This window comes from Mesoplodon mirus (assembly GCF_964341445.2).
Source record: "Mesoplodon mirus genome assembly, chromosome: 3".
NCBI lineage: Eukaryota > Metazoa > Chordata > Mammalia > Artiodactyla > Ziphiidae > Mesoplodon > Mesoplodon mirus.
The window spans coordinates 35,841,656-35,863,238 of NC_138978.1; the positions used below are offsets into that span (position 1 = coordinate 35,841,656).

Here is a 21,583-nt window from a genome sequence, read left to right on the forward strand (position 1 = left end):
GAATAAATCTTTAAGACCCTGGATTAGGCAGTTGTTTCTTATATGTGACACCAAAAACACAGGTGACAAAAGGAAAAGTAAATAGGACTTCATCCAACTTTGTGTGTCAAAGTCAAGAAAGTGAAAAGTTGATCCACAGAAGGGGAGAAAATATTTGCAAACCATATATATGTAATATAATCTGATAAAGGACTTGAGCCCAGAATACATGTAGAACTCTTTAAAAATCAGTAATCAAAAGACAAATAATTTTTTAAATGATCAAAGCGTTTTTTTAATCATTAGATTTTTTTTTTTTGAGCAGTTTTAGGTTTACAGAAAAATTGAGTGGAAAGTACGGAGTTCCCATATGTTCTCCCTCACCCCAGAGTCACCTATTGATGTCTTGTGGTTGGTGTGTTAGATTTGTTACAGTAGGTGAGCCAGTACATTATTATTTACTAAAATCCGTAGTTTACATTAGGCTTCACTCTTGGTGTTGTACATTCTATGGCTTTTGACAAACGTATAATGACATGTATCTACCATCACAGTATCATATAGAATAGTGTCACTGCCCTAAAGATTTCCTATACTCTGCCTATTCATCCCTCACTCTCTCCTCTCAGGCCCCTGGCAACCCCTGATCTTTTTACTGCTTCCATAGTTTTACCTTTTCCAGAATATTACGTAGTTGGAATCATATAGTATGTAGCCTTTTCAGATTGGCTTCAGATTGGCATTAAAAGTTCTTCCATGTTTTTGTCTCTGTCTCTCTTTTTCCCGAGTTATTATCAAACTCATATTGCCCTTAGTTAATTTTTTTAAACCAACCAAAGTCCATGGTTGGTTCAATCTTTGTGCTGTGCATTCTGTAACCTGCAATTCTCAGGAGTCTAATACTGCTGTTTATTGTGTGTGCTGACATTTTCTGGAGTGGCTTGTTTATTTGTGCTTCTTATAGTTTGGGATTGTGAGCCTCAGTTTTGGCGGGTTGAGTGGGGGTAGGGAATACTTTATGTCTGAGAATTCTCATAGGCCTTAGTTAGCATATATCTGTATAAATCACGTTTACGTTTGCTTCTGCCAGGCGATTTAAAGATATTACCAGCCAGAATCTTCTTTTTATTTTATTTGTTTTTCTCAGTTTGGGTTTTTTAGACAATAGAATAGTATTATATCAGACTCCAAGTTTGAACGAGGAAAGGTTATAAATTCTCAGAATGTTTTTGATCCCACAAGAACCCAGGTTGCGATGGACAAATACATTTTCCTGTTATATCCCTGCCCCCCTGCCCACCTTTTTTTTAGTCTACACTTTCTCTGAGTTTTTAGCTCTTCAGGGGTTCCAACTTTATGCCAAAGGGCTCAGTGCCAACTTCTCAGGTTCAGGCTTTATCATCTCCTAACCACGACTTGTAAAACCCAAGCCTCTTAGTGAAATTATCTACAACCCAGCAAGTTAAGGCAGTTGTCCATTCACACTTAAACTTCTTTCTTGAGTTTTCAGCTATGTATTTAGGAAATATTTGTATTTGTTGTGTTTTATCCAGGATTTCTAAGTGCTTTGCCACAGGAGAATTTTAAGCCATTATTCTTGTTAAGTCCAGCTCTTTGTTTTTATTCCCTATTCAGCACCAGGGCTGGCAGGAAAGTATGTAACCATTATATATAAAATTCATAGGGTAAGATGGTATGTTTTCATCTTTGATACCTGAGTTCCCAGCATTAGCCACTTCTTGTCTTTATCCTAAAAATTTTTTTTTTCCTTCGTTACGTGGACCTCTCACTGCTGTGGCCTCTCCTGTTGCGGAGCACAGGCTCCGGACGCACAGGCCCAGCGTCCATGGCTCACGGGCCCAGCCGCTCCGCGGCATGCGGGATCTTCCCCGACCAGGGCACGAACCCATGTCCCCTGCATTGGCAGGCGGACTCTCAACCACTGCACCACCAGGGAAGCCCTATCCTAAAAATTTTTGATTCTGGTAAATTCAAATGTCATTGATAGTGCTTATGCATGATTTATATTTTTGTATCATTAAGTTTATCAGACTTTCATTATGAGGTAGACCTTGATAAGGAAAGATCTGAGGGGACTGGTGAGGATTTGAAAGAGGCTTAAGGTGAGAACATGGTGTGGAATGAATGAGCCTGAATAGTCTTTCACATGCTTCTGAGTTCTTGGCTGGTTCTGCTCACTATCTATTCATTTCAATTCAGTAAATGTTTATTGACTACCTTTGGACATAAAACAGTCACCATATTCCTAGCCTTCAAAGAGCACACAGTAATAAGGTATTATCATTTCCACTGTTAGAGCATCTCACTGTAGCATAGTGGCTAAGAGTATGGACTCTGGAGCCAGACCATCTGGGGTAGATCTGGGGGTGTTTATGTAAATTTGTAGAACAGTACCTGACATATAGTAATGCTGTATAAGATTTAGAAGTATTATTATCATTATTATTACTTTTTCACTGCCTTTTTTTTTCTTATTCACATCTCCTTATTGCTCTCTCTGCCTCGACAATCAGCTTACCCTCTCCTGTCTATCTTGTGGACTGATAAAAACTCTTGCTTAAGTCACACCAGAATATTAGGGTAAAAGAACAGATATACAATCAACACAATCCAACCTTTCTTTAAAATAGGTACATATTTGTAGTAGTCATGTATTGTTTGCTCTACAGTTAGTGTGTATAGACAGAATACTGGAGTAAAACTCACATTGGTTATTATTGAGTTGTAAAATCTAAGGCTAATTTTTATTCTCTATATTTTTCAGGTTTTCTATTATAAACATTTTTATAATCAGGAGAAATCTAATAAATAGAAGTTAATCAAACTAAAAACTATACTGATTTCAAGTCATTCCTTTCAGATATATATCCAGAAAGCCTTGCCAGTCTTACAGATCTTAACCATGTTGATAAAATGAGAAAATACAATAAAAGTTATTTGAAATGGATAAAAAATATTCTAGAAATATAAGTTGTGTGTTATTTCCATTCTGATTTATATGTCTGGCATAGAGAGCTTCTCATGCTATTTCTCAGCTTGGAGATGTTATATTGCTGCCAAAATTGAATTTTAGAATTCTTGGTTTTCAGCAGAAGCTTTAACATGGTGTGGATGGTAGGTGGTGGTTGTTCTGGAACAGCTGGTTTTACTTGCTGTGGAATTCTCACTTTGGTCTTTCAATCAGTACAATTTTAAGTGGCTCTGTGGTGAGCATTTCCTCTCTGGATGACCCTTCTGATTCATTCAGCTATGGATGAGGATATGGTTGTTTAGGGCATCAGTAAAATTCCATCTTCGTAATGTATGATTTTATTTTTTTCCCTGAAACCTGAGTTTAACTTTAATTATGTTTAGGCTTTAACAACTTAACTTTCCCTCCCAATACTCGTTAGATACAAATTTACATCGAGTGATTTTGCATCTGAGAGTGATCTTTTGAAATACTTTCTAGTATTCTTAAGGTTCACTTTCTTTTTTATTTTTTCTTTTTAAAATTTATATATTTTGTGAAAACAATTCTTTTGTCTAGCATTTTATTTATTACTTTTAATGAAAACAATTTTTAACAGCACTTTTAAAGTGCTTCCTTTTTGCCAATCCCTTTTTTTAAAATTTAATTTTATTTATTTTTGGCTGTGCTGGGTCTTCGTTGCTGCGCATGGGCTTTCTCTAGTTGCAGCAAACGGGGGTTATTCTTCGTTGCGGTGCGCCAGCTTCTCATTGCGGTGGCTTCTCTTGTTGCGGAGCGTGGGCTCTAGGCACGTGGGCTTCAGTAGTTGTGGCTCGCGGACTCTAGGCGCAGGCTAAGTAGTTGTAGCGCACGGGCTTAGTTGCTCCACGGCATGTGGGATCATCCCGGACCAGGGCTGGAACCCGTGTCCCCTGCATTGGCAGGTGGATTCTTAACCACTGCACCACTAGGGAAGCCCTGCCAATCCCTTTTAAAACATATTTTTTTTTAAACTTAGCTCTAATAGGTACACATAGCACATTTTTTAGAAATTGAGGTATAATTGACATATATTAGTTTTAAGCGTGCATCGTGATTCAGTACTTGTATATATTGTGAAATGATCATCACAATAAAGCTAGATAACATCTGTCACCATACATAGTTACAAAAAATTTTTTTCTTGTGATGAGAACTTTTAAGATAAACTCTCAGCAACTTTCAGATATGCAACATGGTATTATTAACTATAGTCACTGTGCTGTACTGAAACATGTTAAAAATTCTTATAATAACTATGAGGAAGGTTCTGTTATTCCCATTTTAAAGATGAGGAAACTGAGGCACTAAGTTACTGAGAAGTTACGTAACTTCTCCAGGATCACATAGCTAGTAGCTATAGAGCTGGGAAGAGAATGTATACAGTCTGGTTCTACAATAGTTGCTTTTAACCACTGCACTACACTGCCTATTATGTCATTGCGTTGCCTTTCCAAAGATTAGAAAACACAGTATTAAATAAGTTGCACTTTTTAAACACGAACTTTTTATCTTTAAGTTAAACTTGATTCATTTATTCCATTTAGCAGCATGTATTTACTGAGTGTCTTCTATGTTCCAGACACTGTGATAAGTGCTGAGTTTTGAGCAAGATGTACATAATCCTGACCACATGGATTTTATATTCTAGCAGAGAAGACATGCTAATAAGTTGTTCAACTAATGATTGAATTGCAGTGTGGTAAATGCTACAAAGGAGAATTTGAGAGTAGTTTTTGCCAGGGATTCTAACGTGCTTTTAGCAGTTAGGGAAGGATTCAGTGAGAAAATGGCATTTGAGCTAAGCTGAGAAAGAAGCCTTTCTGTGCCTACCTGAGGGTATAACTAAAAATAGAGACTTAGAACCACCAGAGTGGTTCTGCATAGCACTCTGGAAGGAGATGAGCTAAACTCTATATGCCTCATTTGCCCTTATACACACTTCATTTGTCCTGAAAGTATCACTGTTTTGTATATTTGGTGCCTAGTATAATTGACATTTATAATGCTGACACAGTCATGAAATAGACTATGTTCTTCATAGTCTGTTTATTAAGACAGGGAAATGATAAAATAGAGAGTGAGAAAGGGTCTTCAGAAGTCTTAATCTACTATTTTACCACTATACAAAAAGAGCCCCGGAAAATTCTACTGATTTGCCCAGAGGTTAGTTGTTTTTGTTTTTTTTTAAGATTCCTATAAATAGTGTAAATGAAAAAGATGTGTTTCTAAAAGTGTTTTAGTTGTGTGAAAAACTCAGTTATACAAAATAGTTTTTCCTTAATTACATGAGAAAATGATACGTTGATATAGTATTTATATTTAAAACAGTTTCTCATCTGGCCTCCTTTAGCCCTACTGGGAGTAAGGGTAAGCTTGTTATTTTTCTGTCTATAACTAGAGGGACTTGAATTAAATTGAAAAAGAAAAAAAGAAACAAAAAACAGGAAAAAAGTTGATGGTACTTCAGGTGAAAATAACCTGAAATTATACATAATTTGATTCTTTTATATAGTAACAATGTTCATGAGTAATTTTTTTAACTGTACAAAAATGTTTTATCTGTGTTGGGACTACAGTGGAACTTCCTCATAGCATCTGTTCTCTTCTCTGTTTAATAATTTCTTATATGAAATTTTTATTCCAGAAGACTCAGCTATTAGTAGAAGAAAATTATATCTCCCTAATTCTTGCCTCATTAATTACCAAAGATAGAAAATGTTTATAAAGAAGTTTCATGTTATATAACAAAGTTTACAGAAAAGTCACCATTTTCTTTTTGACTTAGTCATTTCATTTTTGATAGATTGCAAAGGTCGACTGCAAGGAGGTACTAGACATCATATGTAATCTGGAATCCGAGGGTCAGGATAACACAGCATTTGTTCTTTGTACGACTTACCTTACCCAGCAGCTCCAAACTGCAAGTGTATATTGTTCTTGGTAAGTATATTTAGTTTTTATTCCCTTTATTTGTTAGTACATAGTATATAGCATTTAGGGTTTATGTAATGTTGGTTTATTTCAAACGTGAAGACTAAGCAGATTAAATGATGACATGAGAATTAAATCTTTCTTAAAAGCTAAACCATTTAATTAAAAATATTATTGGTTTAGTCTTTTCCAGGAGAGTCCAAAAATAAAGAAAGAGTAAAAAGTCTGAGCTCCTCTCGATTATTCCATGGAGAGTTGTCTGTTAACTTCAATATATATCTTCTTTGAAGATAAAATTATGGCAGTATAAACCAAATTGGTGTTAGGTTGTTTTCCTTTACATTTATTACATCTTCTGATAGTCACTTTTCCCCTCTTATTTGGAAACTCACTAATTATCTAGGTTTCTAGGTCAAACTTGCACTAGAGAAGGAAACCCATTTGAATTGTAATCTTTTTTTGCAACTTTGGTACTATTAAGCACAATTGCATTATTTGGTTTTAATTCAATTTATATCTTGTTTGCCTACAGAGTACTTAGTTGCTAAAAAGGTCACAGTAAGTGTAACCCTTGGTTCTTTCATCCTAACTGTATTGAAACTATTTAGGACAGCAGAACAAATGTGGTACACAGGAAACCTCTAAAATGCAAGACTCTATCGATAAGTATCAGATTAGTGGTATGGAAAACACTGTAAGAGATTAGAGAAGGGTGCTCACTGTACACCAGTGTTCAAGGAAGATGTCAGGGAGGAGGTAGTATTTGAGCTTTATTTCAAAGAATGGGTTGGATTTGCATAACCTTGATTAGAGGAGCTTGTAAGAATGGCTTGAAGTTGGAAGTAAGCATTTTGTTTATAGGAAAACCTAATAAAACCTTTCATATACTTCAGCCCTTATTGATCTTCCTTTGGAGCATTGGTGTATATCTATAAAGTTTTATAGTTATTAGCATTTTTTATGTTGCTGTATTTCTTTTTATTTACTGATTTTTATAGAAATACTATTTGAGTTCCTTAAATTATCTCTCCCAATCCTCCTAATAATCATTGTACAGATAAAGCAGTGGAGGATCTGAGAAGTCTTACAATTGCCCACAGTCTCAGAGCTAAAGTGGTAGAGAGTAAAGCCCAGGTGTTTTGACCCCTAATACAGTGCTTTTCTTCTGTGCAGTTGTTTTCTTGGTACAGGGACAGAATTCACATCACAGTCTTCTACCAAGTCCTCTGTGCCAGACTTATGAGAAAGGAGATACTGGGATAGGGGCTTAAATATCATTGTGGGCATTTTGTTAGCTAACCAGAAAAAAAAAAAAAAAGGTGCTATAAGTAAAAAGAATTTTAGCAGAGCAGTGAGATTTTTGATCACTATCAAGTAGAAGAATTTGTTTTTCATGCATTAGAAATTAGAGATTTAACCTCAGTAAAGCAGATGTATTTACTTGTGGAATAACCCCCATTTTTTTCTTTTTACAGTTGTTTTCTTTGCCTATAATGGGAAAATATCTGGTAGCTATAGCGAGGTTTTTAGTGCAAAGAATACGTTAAATCACATATGGGATGTGTTACGGGTTATAAAGTGTTTTTCAAACTACACTCACACAGTTCTTTTAATATTCTTGATATAGCTTCCCTTTTTTTTAGTGAGTCTAGGATTAATGCTGTTCTGCAGCAGGAAAGGATTAAAAGGGATTTTCCTCTTATTGGCCTCCTGAGGAGCTATAATGAGTAAAGGAGAGGAAAGAAAATCTTAAATCACTTCACACTTTGTTAAAAGTAAGCTTCTTCCAAGCAATTCAGAGGGAAATAGAATATAAAGTTTTAGAATTTTAAAACATTTCTTTTCACCCTTCTGTTGTTTTCAAAGGCTTTGGGGTTGGGTGGGTGGGGAGGCGGTGGTAGTGGGATATTGGAGTTAGCATAGCCCTAACATAAAAACAGTGAATTTTACTAAGGAAAATGAGTCCCAGGAATTCTGTTCAAATAGGATAGATTCTTTTGTTGTGCTAGAGGTGTCCTGTGTTGAAGATAGTAGGCTATATGGGAGTATTTGTCTAGAAAAGAAAAAAAATTTTATTAATTGGTGTTTTATTGATGACAATAAAGTTGGAATATGATAATAAAAGCAGGCACTTATTTTAAATACACATATTAGAATTTATTAAGTGTCATTCTTGAATTTGGTCACCATTGAAGATATTTGAAAGGTAAACTATGTAACTGTCACCCAAAACAGTTTTTTATTCTTTTAAATTTCCTTCAGAGACATTTACAAATTACAATAAAATATATCATTACTTTATAGCAATTACCATATTACTGATCTCAAAAGGTATATCACTCAGCTTATTCATTAAGCTTAACCCCAAAAGATTTTTGGCTATTTGCAAAAATCAAAGAAGTGCTGGAGGAATGAGTTCCCTATATATGTCTAGCAATGGTAACATAATTAGAGTAGCCATGCAAGTAAGAAAGATAACCCTTTTGAATGGGACAGTGTACATACAGATGTGTAGTTGCTGCTGCTTCTTTAAAATAAAATGATACAGTTGAACGTTAAACCTCCACACTAAGCTTTCAGTGAGTATTTGATAGGTTGACGTTTGGTTTCTGTAACACCTCTGAGCTTTAAATCTTTTATGTTGTATATTTGTGTTTCTTCAGATGTAATTTCGTGTCTCTTCTCTCCCAACTAGACTGTGATATACCAGGGTCGTCATGTATGTTGTCTAATTTACAGTTCAGTCCCCAGCACCTGGCAAAGACCAGTAATAGTAGTTTTAGTTTGTTTTGGTAATAGTTTTAAATCACTCAATTGTAACTGTGGAAATAAGTGTACAAATATAAAATACATGATAGAAATGTTCTTTTTTGATCATGTTTATTTGGAGTTAAGGTAACTAGAGTTTGAAATATTTAATTTGGAATAAATCAAGCCCTAGACATTCTGATTTTTTTTAAAAAATAATTTTGAGAGACTTTAATTCTCAACCTGCCTTTTATCACGTTATCAGATTTACCTAACTTTAAACTTGTAGCTAGTTGGTGAATTTTAGATAGTAGATATCCTTTACCCTTTTATCTTCATAATCAGGTTTTACTAGCTTTGATAATTTTATTCTTTTCAAATAGCATAGATTTCACATATATTTTGGTAGGTACTTATTTTATCTCAGAGCATATGTAATTCTCCATTTCCTTTGTTATTCAGAATTTTGCATTATTCTCTAAAGTTTTATTAGTAACATGCTTACATGTGAATGAAGCAGTCTTCTAAGTTTAGAAATGAACAGTCATCCCAGTTACTTGCCTGCCTGGTAGCTGTTCTCAGTTTTTACTTTTTCTGGTTAGGAGAGCAATGCTAGTCACCAAACACAAATATTTAAAGGCATTTTAAGTTAATTTTACTTGTTATATATAGCTCAAATTTTCCTTCATTAAATATTGTAAGCTTTAATCATATATGTCTTGAGACATATATTTATTTCAATCTTTGAAGCAAGTTTTATATCTACGTGAGAATTTTACCATATGAGAATCCCAGTTACCTCCTTAAAAGTATAAGAAAATACGTTCTGTTAAATATGTTTGTTTTTAAATCTATTATAAAAAGAGGTGTATTCATTTCTTAAGCTTTGGATTTGTATCGTTTCCTGGAATAGTCTGTGTTAATAGCAAATCTAGGATATTAAGTGTTCTAAAACTGGCTCATGAAAATAATATTATTTTTTAATGGAAGTCACTTAACAAATACACAGTATCCATTGAGGTTGTACAGAAAAGAGTCACTTAAAAAATTTTTTTAAATAAATTTATTTATTTATTTTTGGCTGCGTTGGGTCTTCGTTGCTGTGCAAGGGCTTTCTCTAGTTGCAGCGAGCGGACGCTACTCTGGGCTGCAGTGCGCGGGCTTCTCGTTGCGGTGTCTTCTCTTGTTGCAGAGCGCGGGCTCTAGGTGTGCAGGCTTCAGTAGTTGTGGCGCACAAGCTTGGTTGCTCCGTGGCATGTGGGATCTTCCCAGACCAGTGCTCGAACCGTGTCGCCTTCATTGGCAGGTGGATTCTTAACCACTGCCCCACCAGGGAAGTCCCCAGTCACATTTTTTAAAGTGATAACATTCTCTTCTGTTTTGCTAAGGAACTTTCCTTGAATTCACATTTCATATTAACATTAGCATTTCTATTCTGGGCATTTGTTGAGTTTCTAGTGCCTTTCCTTTAGAGTTTTCTCTTAGCCCATTCAGTACTTTTATTTAACTTATTCTTTTCAAGCTGCTCTTTGTTTCATAATGAATATTTGTGGGATTCTTGTATTTTAGCCATTTCCAAGAGTGCCATTTTAATAATTTTATTAGTAATATTTAAGGTATTATCATTCCAAGATACAGGCCTAAGTAGCATCATGACATTTCAGAGATGGAAAGGGCCCATGAGATTAACGTGGTGAAGTACTATACCATTAGAATATTTCATAGTTGTATACACTTTGTTGGCAGCGTATTGATGTCTGATGATCCTTGCCCACTAGGACAGGGCTTAATTCAGTCAGTATAATTACCAATGTAGGGGGTAAAACCTTTTGGAACAAGATGGGATCTAAGTAAGTCTTTGAAAATGTCAGCATAAAGGAAGTAGTCTTTTGTTGTTTTTATTTTTGCCCAGGTACAAAGAAGAAAGAAGTGGGGGAATTTTCAAGGAGGATTCTTCTTAATAATTTTACTAGTTTGAGAGGAAGCAGAATATAGACAGTTTTTTTTCTTCTAGTTTTTACTTACTGTCACCTTTTTGTCACAAACCAAAAAATTGGGGTAGCAAATACCAGTTGCTTTAAATGTTTTACCGTAATCTTTCTTTTTATAGGGAATTGACTCTCTTTTGGAGTAAACTGCAAAGAAGAATCGATCCTTCTGTAGACACTTTTTTGGAGCGCTGTCGTCAGTTTGGTGTCATAGCTAAAACACAGCAGCATTTATTTTGCCTGATTAGAGTTATACAAACTGAAGTGAGTAATTTATGCTTTTTATGCTGATTGTTTTGGAGGGAAGAAATGAGTGGGGAGATAACTTCTCAGGCAACTCCTTTTAAATAAGGGAAAATGAGAAATAATGGGGTTTAATAAGGTTATGGAATGGGACATATCTAGCTGTTTCTACAGACTTACTTCCTAGGAATCTACAATATTCTTTCATGGGAAATAGTGATTGACTTGACAGACCACTGGAGGAGGGAAAGATTATGTTTCTTGGTTGTTACCTCAACCACCCTATATCTGCTTTTCCTAGAACAGTGTTCTGTATTTTATACAGGCATGTTTGTTTGCAAACTAACATAATAATTATAAATAAAGAAAGTAAAATTGTATTTTTCAGCTCCTTCAGGATGGAGTGATAGATTAGGTTTTGGAGTAACAGAACAGTTCCAGAATCGACTGTACACAAATTATAAACTTCTGTGCAAATTAGGAAACAAGTTAGGTTTTTTTCATTTTTTGTTTTTTGTTTTTCTTAAAGAAATAAATATTTCCTAAAATGAAATGAAGTGCCTTGTTTTTTTAGTTCAGCCCCATAAATGTATGCTAAGACTGCCAGCCTGGAGATTTGAGATGATTCTTATGCTATGTTCTGTTTCTGTTTTGTTTTTAATACCTACTCATGACTGAGATCTCTGTATACCCATATCTATAATGGTTTATGCATATGTTTTATGGGTTACATCTTTGACAGCATCCAGGGATTGTTTATACTAAAGTCAAGGGACAGTTGTATCTTTGATACCTCCCATCTCCTTTAATGTAACCTTCCATATCCTATACTTTATTTGAAATACGTGTATCTAGTCTTCTCCAGTGAAGATAGGAAAAGGTAAAAGTTGTCTGAAGCAAATTCATGGTCAGATAAGCTAAGTGATAATTATTTCTAATCACTGCAAATGAAGTTGTGTCTCCTATCTCATAGGGAACATGTTCAAGTAATTACAGAACTTGCCTTGTTTAAAAAAAATTAGTACAACTGGCCTTTAAAAAGTTGTGTGTTTTTTTCCCCAATCTTTAAGGGAAGTATGAGTTTTCTGTTGCTGCATAACAGATTACCACAACTTAGCACTTCAGTTAACACCCATTTATTAGCTCACAGTTTTGTAGGGCAGAAGTCCAGCACAGTATGGCACGGTTCACTGCTCAGTATCACAAGGCTGAAATTGAGGTGTTGGCCAGGCTGAGTTTTTATCTGGAGGCTCTGTGGAAAATCCACTTCTAAGCTCATTTTTATTGTTGACAGAATTCAGTTCCTTTCAGTTGTAGGGCTGAAGTCCTCATTTTCTTGCTGGCTGTTAGCCACGGTCTGTTTTCAGCTCCTAGAAGCCACCCTCATGCCATGCCTTCATTTTCAATCCAGCAAAGGCACTAGGAATTCTTCAAATCTGACCTCCTCTACCTCTGACTTCCAGATCTAGGTTTAAAGGGCTTGAGTGATTAGGTCAGGTCTAGGTAATCCACTTGTCTTAAGATCAGTGGATTTGAGGCTTTAATTACATCTGCAAAGCCCCTTTTGCCATGTAACGTAACATAATTATAGGAATGATGTTTATAGGTTCTGCTTATACTCAAAGCAAGGGGATTATACAAAAGTGAAGGTCAGTGGGGGTCATCTTAGATTTCTGTTTACCTCAAGGAACCACAAAAAATGGGAAAGCTGCTAGAGGATTAAGGAAGGTGGGCTTCTGACACAGACAAGGAATTTGCTGTCCATTTGTATAACCAGAACCCATTTCTTTCTCATCTCAGTCTAGGACATTTTCCACTGTAATCCTTGTTTATATTTGTCCTGAAGGGTAGGAAAGTTATGGACTGGTAGGTGGAAGGGGAGTGAATGTGGAATTCTTTTCAAATTGAGAGACTTACCTCTAGCTTTTTAAAAGAGAGGTGATCTAACCTGTATCAGTTGGGATCTAGTTCTACTGTGAATGGTAGATATCCCACAGTGATAGTGGTGTAAAGAAGATAGAAGTTTCTCCCTCTCCTATACAGGTAGATAACCCAGGTAGACAGGCCAGGGTTGCTGTCATGGCTCCATATATCAGAAACCCAGGTTCCTTTTATCTGCTGTTAACACTTAGCTTCTATCTCATATTCCAATCCCAGCTATAATGTCTCCATTCCAGATAGCGAGAAGTGGAGTGGAGAGCAAACCACACTACGACACACCTTTTCCCCCACTCCTTCCAACACACACACACACACACACACACACACACACACACACACACACACACACACGCATGCGTGCACGCGGTTACATCTAGCTGCTGCAGGGGAGAGCTAGGAGATATGTTGATTATTTGATTATTCCAGGTGACTTTGTAACCAGATAAAACCAGGTGTTCTGTTTTTGTAAAAGAAGAGGTGAAACGATATTAGCACAACTAGCAACCAGTCACATAGCCCTTGGGAAGGAAAAGGTTAATGATGCTGAAAAGCTTTTGTGGGCATTGGGTCTCTTGCGGAAGGAGGGCCTTGTAATAGAACCTCCTTATTTTCTGGGCTTCAGTTTTCTATAAACAAAGAGCTTAAACCAAATGATCAATTAAAAGTGCTCAGAGTTGTTAAATTTTGATTCTGTGACTTGAGAAAGTCATATTGGAAGGGATAACTTTAGAGAATCCAGGGTCTCTCTCAAGACTTCAAAAATAGTACGACAGAAGAAAAGATGTGGCTGTGGTTATATTTGAAGTAGAAGGCATAAGAAGAGGGATAATCTTGAAGTCAGTTTATTTGGCCTTAGGGCCCTTTTTGGTGGAACATATAAGTAGTACTGTTTTGCAAAACATGACTTTGTTTAGTTTAATCCCTTCTCTTTAGTAATAAAGAAGCTGAATATTAGAGATGCTTGACTTGTAAGGATCTAGACCATGGGTATCTTGACAAATGGCATAATGTGATGTAAGGTTATCATTTGTAAGTCAGAGCACAGAGGACTTGGAGAAAGTCTGTTAAGTTTTAAAATCATAGGTTCTTAACAAGTTACTTAACCCCTTTGGAAGACTCTGTGAGATAAACAGCAAAGAATGTCTGTTCTTTCTTAAACACCATAATCTAGTTGAAATGGTAAAATTTGTGAAATCATTAAGAACACTTTTCAAAAAAAAAATAACTACCATTATACATTCTGAACAGATATACCAAGAAGTTACTTGTTAAAGGAGTGATGAATAAATTAGAATTAGGATATGGAATGTGGAGCTGAATTTTGAAGAAACTGATAGATATGAATAATTTGATAGGTTTTAAACCAGGAAGCTGAAGAAGTACCTTGGCATATTGTATCAAGGGCACATGGCATATAGCCAAGTCAGTTAACCTTGGAGTTGGTATAGAGTGTAAAGTGGTTAAGACTCAGACGCTGGGAAAAGATGCTTTAAGTTTAAATTCTTGCTCCTCTGCTCACTATCTGGTGACACTGGCAACTAATTTTCTGAGCCTTGGTTTCTTCATCTATAAAATGAGGATGATGTATGCAAAAAGTTTATTTAGAATAGTGCCTAGGATGTCGTAAGGAGTCTGTAAATTGATGGCAGTTATTTCTTTGTGTTCTCAGCATTTAGAATGGTGCCCAACGAGAATAATTGCTTAGCAAATTGATGTTTGAACAGTGGAATTTATCCTCAAATATTTTACATGGGGTTCTGTTGAATTTTTACTATGTGCCAACATTGTAATACTCATTTTGTGTTACCTTATTTCATTTTTATAACAGCATTAGGAGGAAAATCCAGTACTGCCACTATAATTATCATTGTACAGATGAGGAAACTGAGGCTTAGAGGAGTTAAAAACTTCTCACTGTAGTGAAGCTGGGGTTCAAAGTCATACTCAAAATTCTGTGCTCTTAAGTACCGTATTTTAAGCCACTCTGCCATAAGATCCTGCTTTTCTTGGTTTATATTATTTTCACGCACCCTTTCAGCCTCTCACATGAAAGAATCATCTTAAATGCACTTGCCTTTTATCATATACGACCAGATCTTTTTTGTGATTTTTAACTGATTTCTGAGAACCTGCTGCTATAGAGAAATTTTCTGTTGTTTTCCCGTGGGAAACTGAGATTTCAGTACCCCTGTAACTATAGAGTGAGTATTAATTCTTTTAGGAGGAAGTGGAAAGGATCATTTATTCTAAGCCTTGAGGTTTTGAAAACACCCATCTGTTCATGACATAGACATATGAGTTTTTTAAATTGAATTCAGTCTTAGACTCACTTTTATACATGTGTTTCCTCTTGCACCCATTTATTTAGGCCCTATCCTTGCTGTCCAGCTTGAGACAATTCTTTTTTGAGTCCTTCAGTGACCTTATTTATCCTGACTGAGCTCCTTTGAATTTATGTGCCTTTATACATTTGGCACACAGATAAATTCCTTGAGGGTTAAGGACTGCTTTAATATGCAGTGCCTTATAAAGTTGGATACTCTATAAATGTACATTGTTGTTGTTCATGGTTGTAACCTCTAATCCAGTCCTTTGCATGTTGAAAGAAGGAGGATCTAAATGTAACTTGCAGGAAGAAAGATTTAAGAACTTTAAGTTTTAAGAAGTAAGTGTGTGTGTGTGTGTGTATCTTATCAGTGAAAGTTATGTAATGTTTCCAAACTGGGGAAAAAAAACCTTTTCTTCCCTATTTTTCTTAACAGGCACAAGATGCTGGTCTTGGGGTGTCGATTTTACTATGTGTCAGAGCTCTTCAACTCAGATCAAGTGAGGATGAAGAAATGAAGGCATCAGTTTGTAAAACAATTGCTTGTCTTTTACCAGAAGATTTAGAAGTTAGACGAGCCTGTCAGCTTACAGAATTCTTAATTGAACCCAGTTTGGATGGATTTAATATGTTGGAAGAACTGTATTCCCAACCAGATCAAAAATTTGATGAAGAAAATGCACCAGTTCCGAATTCTCTCCGATGTGAGCTTTTACTAGCTTTAAAAGCCCACTGGCCTTTTGATCCTGAATTTTGGGACTGGAAAACTTTAAAACGACACTGCCACCAACTTCTAGGACAAGAAGCCTCAGATTCTGATGATGACCTAAGTGGCTATGAACTGTCTATCAATGACACCGATGTTTTAGAGTCATTTCTTAGTGATTATGAGGAAAGTAAAGAAGATAAACAATATAGAAGAAGAGATTTGACAGATCAGCATAAAGAGAAAAGAGACAAAAAACCCATTGGTTCTTCTGAAAGATACCAGAGATGGCTTCAGTATAAATTTTTCTGTTTGTTATGTAAGCGGGAATGTATAGAGGCCAGGATTCTTCATCATTCTAAGATGCATATGGAAGATGGAATTTACACCTGTCCGGTTTGTATTAAAAAATTCAAGAGAAAAGAAATATTTGTTCCTCATGTGATGGAACATGTTAAAATGCCACCAAGCAGAAGGGACCGCTCTAGAAAGAAGTTACTGTTGAAAGGCTCTCAAAAGGGAGTTTGTCCCAAGAGCCCTTCTGCAACCCTGGAGCAAGGTCAGTCATTGAATGAACAAGCCAAAGGAGAGTCACATGAATATGTCACATTCAGCAAATTAGAAGATTGCCACCTGCAAGACAGAGATTTGTACCCATGTCCTGGCACAGACTGTTCCCGTGTGTTTAAGCAGTTTAAATACTTAAGTGTGCATCTTAAAGCTGAACACCAAAATAATGATGAAAATGCCAAGCACTACTTAGATATGAAAAATAGAAGAGAGAAGTGTACTTACTGTCGACGACATTTCATGTCTGCTTTTCACCTGCGAGAGCATGAACAAGTGCATTGTGGTCCTCAGCCTTATATGTGTGTATCTATAGATTGCTATGCTAGGTTTGGATCAGTGAATGAACTGCTTAACCATAAACAAAAACATGATGATCTGCGTTATAAATGTGAATTAAATGGCTGTAATATTGTTTTCAGTGACTTGGGACAGCTTTACCACCATGAAGCACAACACTTTAGGGATGCATCTTACACATGCAACTTCGTTGGCTGTAAAAAGTTCTATTATTCCAAAATTGAATACCAGAATCACCTCTCAATGCATAATGTTGAAAGTTCAAATGGAGATGTGAAGAAATCAGTGAAACTTGAGCCTGCAGCAGGAGAAAAGCAAGGTTATATTGGTCCGCCCCATCTACTTGACCAAACTGATAAATCACATTTACCAGAGGATCTTCTTTTCTGTGCAGGATCAGCTAGTTCTCAAATAGAAACTGCAGAAAATCTGAAAGAAAACAGTGACAGTAATTCTAGTGATCAGTTAAGTCATAGCTCTCCAGCTTCCATGAATGAAGAGTTAATTGACACACTGGATCACTCTGAAACCATGCAGGATATATTATTGTCTCACGAGAAAGTCTTTGTGCCCTCCAGTTTAAAAGAAAAATGTTCCAATGTGGCAGTTTGTTTTGATGGGACTAAGTTTACCTGTGGTTTTGATGGCTGTGGTTCCACATACAAAAACGCAAGAGGCATGCAGAAGCATCTAAGGAAGGTTCATCCATACCATTTCAAACCCAAAAAGGTAAAGACAAAAGATCTCTTTCCCTGTTTGGGTAATGAACATAATCCAACAACTGAAAAGTTTGATACAGAACCTAAACCTAGCTCGGATACAAACAGTGACTCCCCAGATGAAGGTCTAGATCACAGTATTCATACTAAATGTAAACGAGAACATCAGGGTTATTCCTCAGAAGCCTCCATTTGTGCTTCTAAAAGGCCGTGTACAGAGGATACCATGTTGGAACTTCTGTTACGCTTGAAGCATTTAAGCTTGAAAAACTCAATAACACATGGATCTTTCTCAGGGTCATTGCAGGGGTACCCATCCAGTGGTGCTAAGTCTCTTCAAGCGGTGTCATCTACCATCTCAGACCTTAATTTTCAGAATCAAGATGAAAATATGCCAAGTCAGTACCTGGCACAGCTGGCAGCCAAGCCTTTTTTCTGTGAACTTCAAGGATGCAAATATGAATTTGTGACCAGAGAGGCTTTGTTAATGCATTATCTTAAAAAACATAATTATTCAAAAGAAAAAGTCCTTCAGCTAACCATGTTTCAACATCGGTATTCCCCGTTCCAGTGTCATATCTGCCAAAGGTCATTTACGAGAAAAACACACCTTAGGATTCATTATAAAAATAAACATCAAATTGGCAGCGACAGAGTAACTCAAAAACTATTAGATAATGAAAAATGTGGTCATGAAGGCCCATGCTCAGTAGACAGGTTGAAAGGTGATTGTTCCGTGGAACTTGGACGTGATCCCAACAGTAACTCTGAGAAGCCACACTGTCATTCTAAAAAGGATGAATGCAGTTCAGAAACAGATTTGGAGTCATCCTGCGAAGAAACAGAAAGTAAAACATCTGATATTTCATCACCAATAGGTAGCCATAGAGAAGAAGGAGAAGGAAGAGAGGGGAGAGGTAGCAGGAGAACTGTTGCTAAAGGAAATCTCTGCTATATTTTGAATAAATACCACAAACCATTCCATTGTATCCATAAAACTTGCAACTCCTCATTCACCAATCTAAAAGGCTTGATTCGCCATTACAGGACTGTACATCAATACAACAAAGAACAGTTATGTTTAGAGAAAGACAAAGCGAGAACCAAAAGGGAACTTGTCAAATGCAAAAAGATATTTGCTTGCAAATATAAGGAATGTAACAAGCGTTTCCTGTGTTCCAAAGCTCTTGCTAAGCACTGTAGTGACTCTCATAACCTAGACCATGTTGAAGAGCCGAAAGTGCTTTCTGAAGCTGAGTCAGCGGCCAGGTTTTCCTGTAACCAGCCTCAGTGCCCTGCTGTTTTTTATACATTCAGCAAGTTGAAGCACCACTTGATGGAACAGCATAATATTGAAGGAGAAATACATTCAGATTATGAAATTCATTGTGATCTTAATGGCTGTGGCCAGATTTTCACCCATCGCAGTAATTATTCTCAACATGTATATTATCGACATAAGGACTATTATGATGATCTGTTTAGAAGCCAGAAAGTGGCAAATGAAAGGCTACTAAGGAGTGAAAAGGTGTGTCAGACAACTCACACTCAGGGGCATGAACATCAGACTACCAGGAGATCATTTAATGCTAAGGCTAAAAAATGTAGCTTAATCAAAGAAAAGAAAGCTCCGATTAGTTTCAAAACAAGAGCTGAAGCCCTCCATATGTGTGTGGAGCATTCTGAGCACACGCAGTACCCTTGCATGGTTCAAGGATGCTTATCTGTGGTGAAGTTGGAGAGCAGCATAGTGAGGCATTACAAACGTACCCATCAGATGAGTAGTGCCTATTTAGAGCAACAGATGGAAAATCTTGTCGTTTGTGTTAAGTACGGTACCAAAATTAAGGAGGAGCCCCCTTCTGAAGTGGAGCCCTGTATAAAGAAAGAAGAAGATAGAAGCTGTGAATCAGAGCTCACAAAGCACAGCCATTCCCCAGGTGACAGTAGCATACCTGTCCAGACCGCCGATTCCCTTTATCCAGGTGAAAGGGATGGAGGTCAGAAAGGATGTACAGAAAGCAACCCAGTTTTTGATGCAGATACTCTGCTCTACAGAGGAACTTTGAAATGTAACCATAGTTCAGAAACCACTTCTTTGGAACAATGTAATACAGTTCAGCCTCCTCCTTGTAAAATAGAAAATTCCATACCTAATCCTGATGGGACTGAAAGTGGGACTTATTTCACAAGTTTCCAGCTGCCTTTACCAAGGATCAAAGACTCAGAAACCGGGCAGCAAAGTTCAGGGCAAGAAAACACTGTAAAAAATTCAACCCATGTCCCAAAAGAGAATTTTAGGAAGCATCCACATCCCAGGTCATTTGATTTGAAGACTTACAAACCTATGGGATTTGAATCTTCATTTCTGAAATTTATTCAGGAAAGTGAAGAGAAAGAAGATGATTTTGATGATTGGGAGCCTTCAGAGCACTTACCATTAAGTAATTCTTCACAACCCAGTAATGACTTAACAGGGAGTGTTATGGCAAATAATATGGTGAATGACAATGACCCTGAAGTTGACATACCTCATTCTTCCAGTGACTCTGCAATTCATGAGAACCTGACTGCAATCCCACCTTTAATAGTAGCTGAGACGACAACAGTTCCTCCCTTGGAAAACCTGAGGGTCGTATTGGACAAAGCATTAACAGACTGTGGAGAACTTGCCTTAAAACAGCTTCATTATCTTCGGCCAGTGGTTGTCCTTGAAAGATCTAAGTTTTCCACACCAATTTTAGAGTTGTTTCCAACAAAAAAGACAGATGAGCTTTGTGTAGGAAGTTCCTAAATATTTTGTTTTAGAAACAGACTGGCTCCAACACTGCAACATGGGGACAATTGCCAACTCGAACAAAGGCTGAGAACCAGCCACACCATTGTTTAGGGTAGAATAGGCTGTGTATTTACATGAATGTATAATATCTATGTCAGCAGTATTGGCTGAGTCCATTAGCTCTCCAGTTGGTTTATTGATTGGGGTTTTTTTGTTTGTTTATTAAAAAAATGGAACTGTACTCTTGTTTGGTGCTAATTAATACATCAAAATATATTGGGGCTTCCTTTTTCAAATTAAGTGTGCATGATTGTATATGGAACAAATACTAAGATCCCAGGGTGGGAGGGCTAGGGAAAGGGATATGTTCTTACTTGACTTGAATGTGCACCTGAGGGTGCTCTGTGTAATATATTGTACACTACAGCATCTTATATTTTTTGAGTTGAGTTTCAATAAATTACAATTTTTCACCCATTTTTTGTTTAGTCATACTGAGTTTTCATGCCACACATAAATTGGAATTGCACTTATATTTTCTGGAATGTGCACTTATATTTTACCCTAGTAGTTTTTTGTTTCTTATTAACCAAACCATTCAGATGAAGCTTCCTTTTGAATGACTATTGTCTTAAAATTTTTGTGGAAAGAAAATTCTGAGATAGAATAATTAGCTCTGGGAGTCAAGATAGCTCCCAGAAGAGGATGTCCGGGAGTTGTCCAGGTAGAAAGGAGAGCGTATGCCGAGCATAATGTGAAGGGCACAGCAAATTCAGAGATGTAAAGTCATGTTTCCAGGCAACTACAAATAATTTGATAGGCTGGCAGTAAAAGGGGAGCACTGGAGCGGATGAGATTATTGTAGAGATAGGCAAGAACCAAACTGTGAACACTAAGGACTTTGGACTTGAGTCCATAGGCAGCTGAGAGCCTTTGAAGAATTTTAAAACATTCATATTAATCTATAGATCACTTGAAATGAGTGTGATTTGAGGGGCTGAGAATGGAAACAGTAGATATTAAGACTATTGAAGTAATTGAGGCAAACTTGGTGAGAGTCTGTACTGACAACTGCAGCAGAGGGATGAGTAGATGAAATTGCAAAATTCAAGAGGATTAGTGGATGTTGGAGGGTGAAGAAAACGTTTTGAGGAAAACTTAAGGTTCAGTAGTGATACAACCAATTGAGGTGGGACTACAAAAGGAAGAAATGGATTTGGGGGAAGAGGATGAAATGTATTCTTATAAATACAGCAGCTTTATTCTCTGTTCCTTTAAAAAGTTTTCAGCCACTTTCATTAGCTAGCAATGAAACGACTCATACTCCTAATATCCCTTTCTTA

At 36.6% G+C, this 21,583-nt stretch overlaps 1 protein-coding gene across 1 annotated transcript in view; it reads left to right on the top strand.

Annotated features, from left to right (window-relative positions):
* Positions 1–20,717, top strand: part of RLF (RLF zinc finger) — a 79,202-nt gene extending 58,485 nt beyond the window's left edge. Inside the window, exons 6-8 of the mRNA XM_082613622.1 lie at positions 5,796–5,932; positions 10,782–10,923; positions 15,606–20,717. Of these exons, the coding sequence (XP_082469748.1) occupies positions 5,796–5,932; positions 10,782–10,923; positions 15,606–20,255 (4,929 nt within the window). The 3' untranslated portion in view covers positions 20,256–20,717. The remainder of the gene's footprint in view (positions 1–5,795; positions 5,933–10,781; positions 10,924–15,605) is intronic.
* Positions 20,718–21,583: the final 866 nt, after the last annotated feature.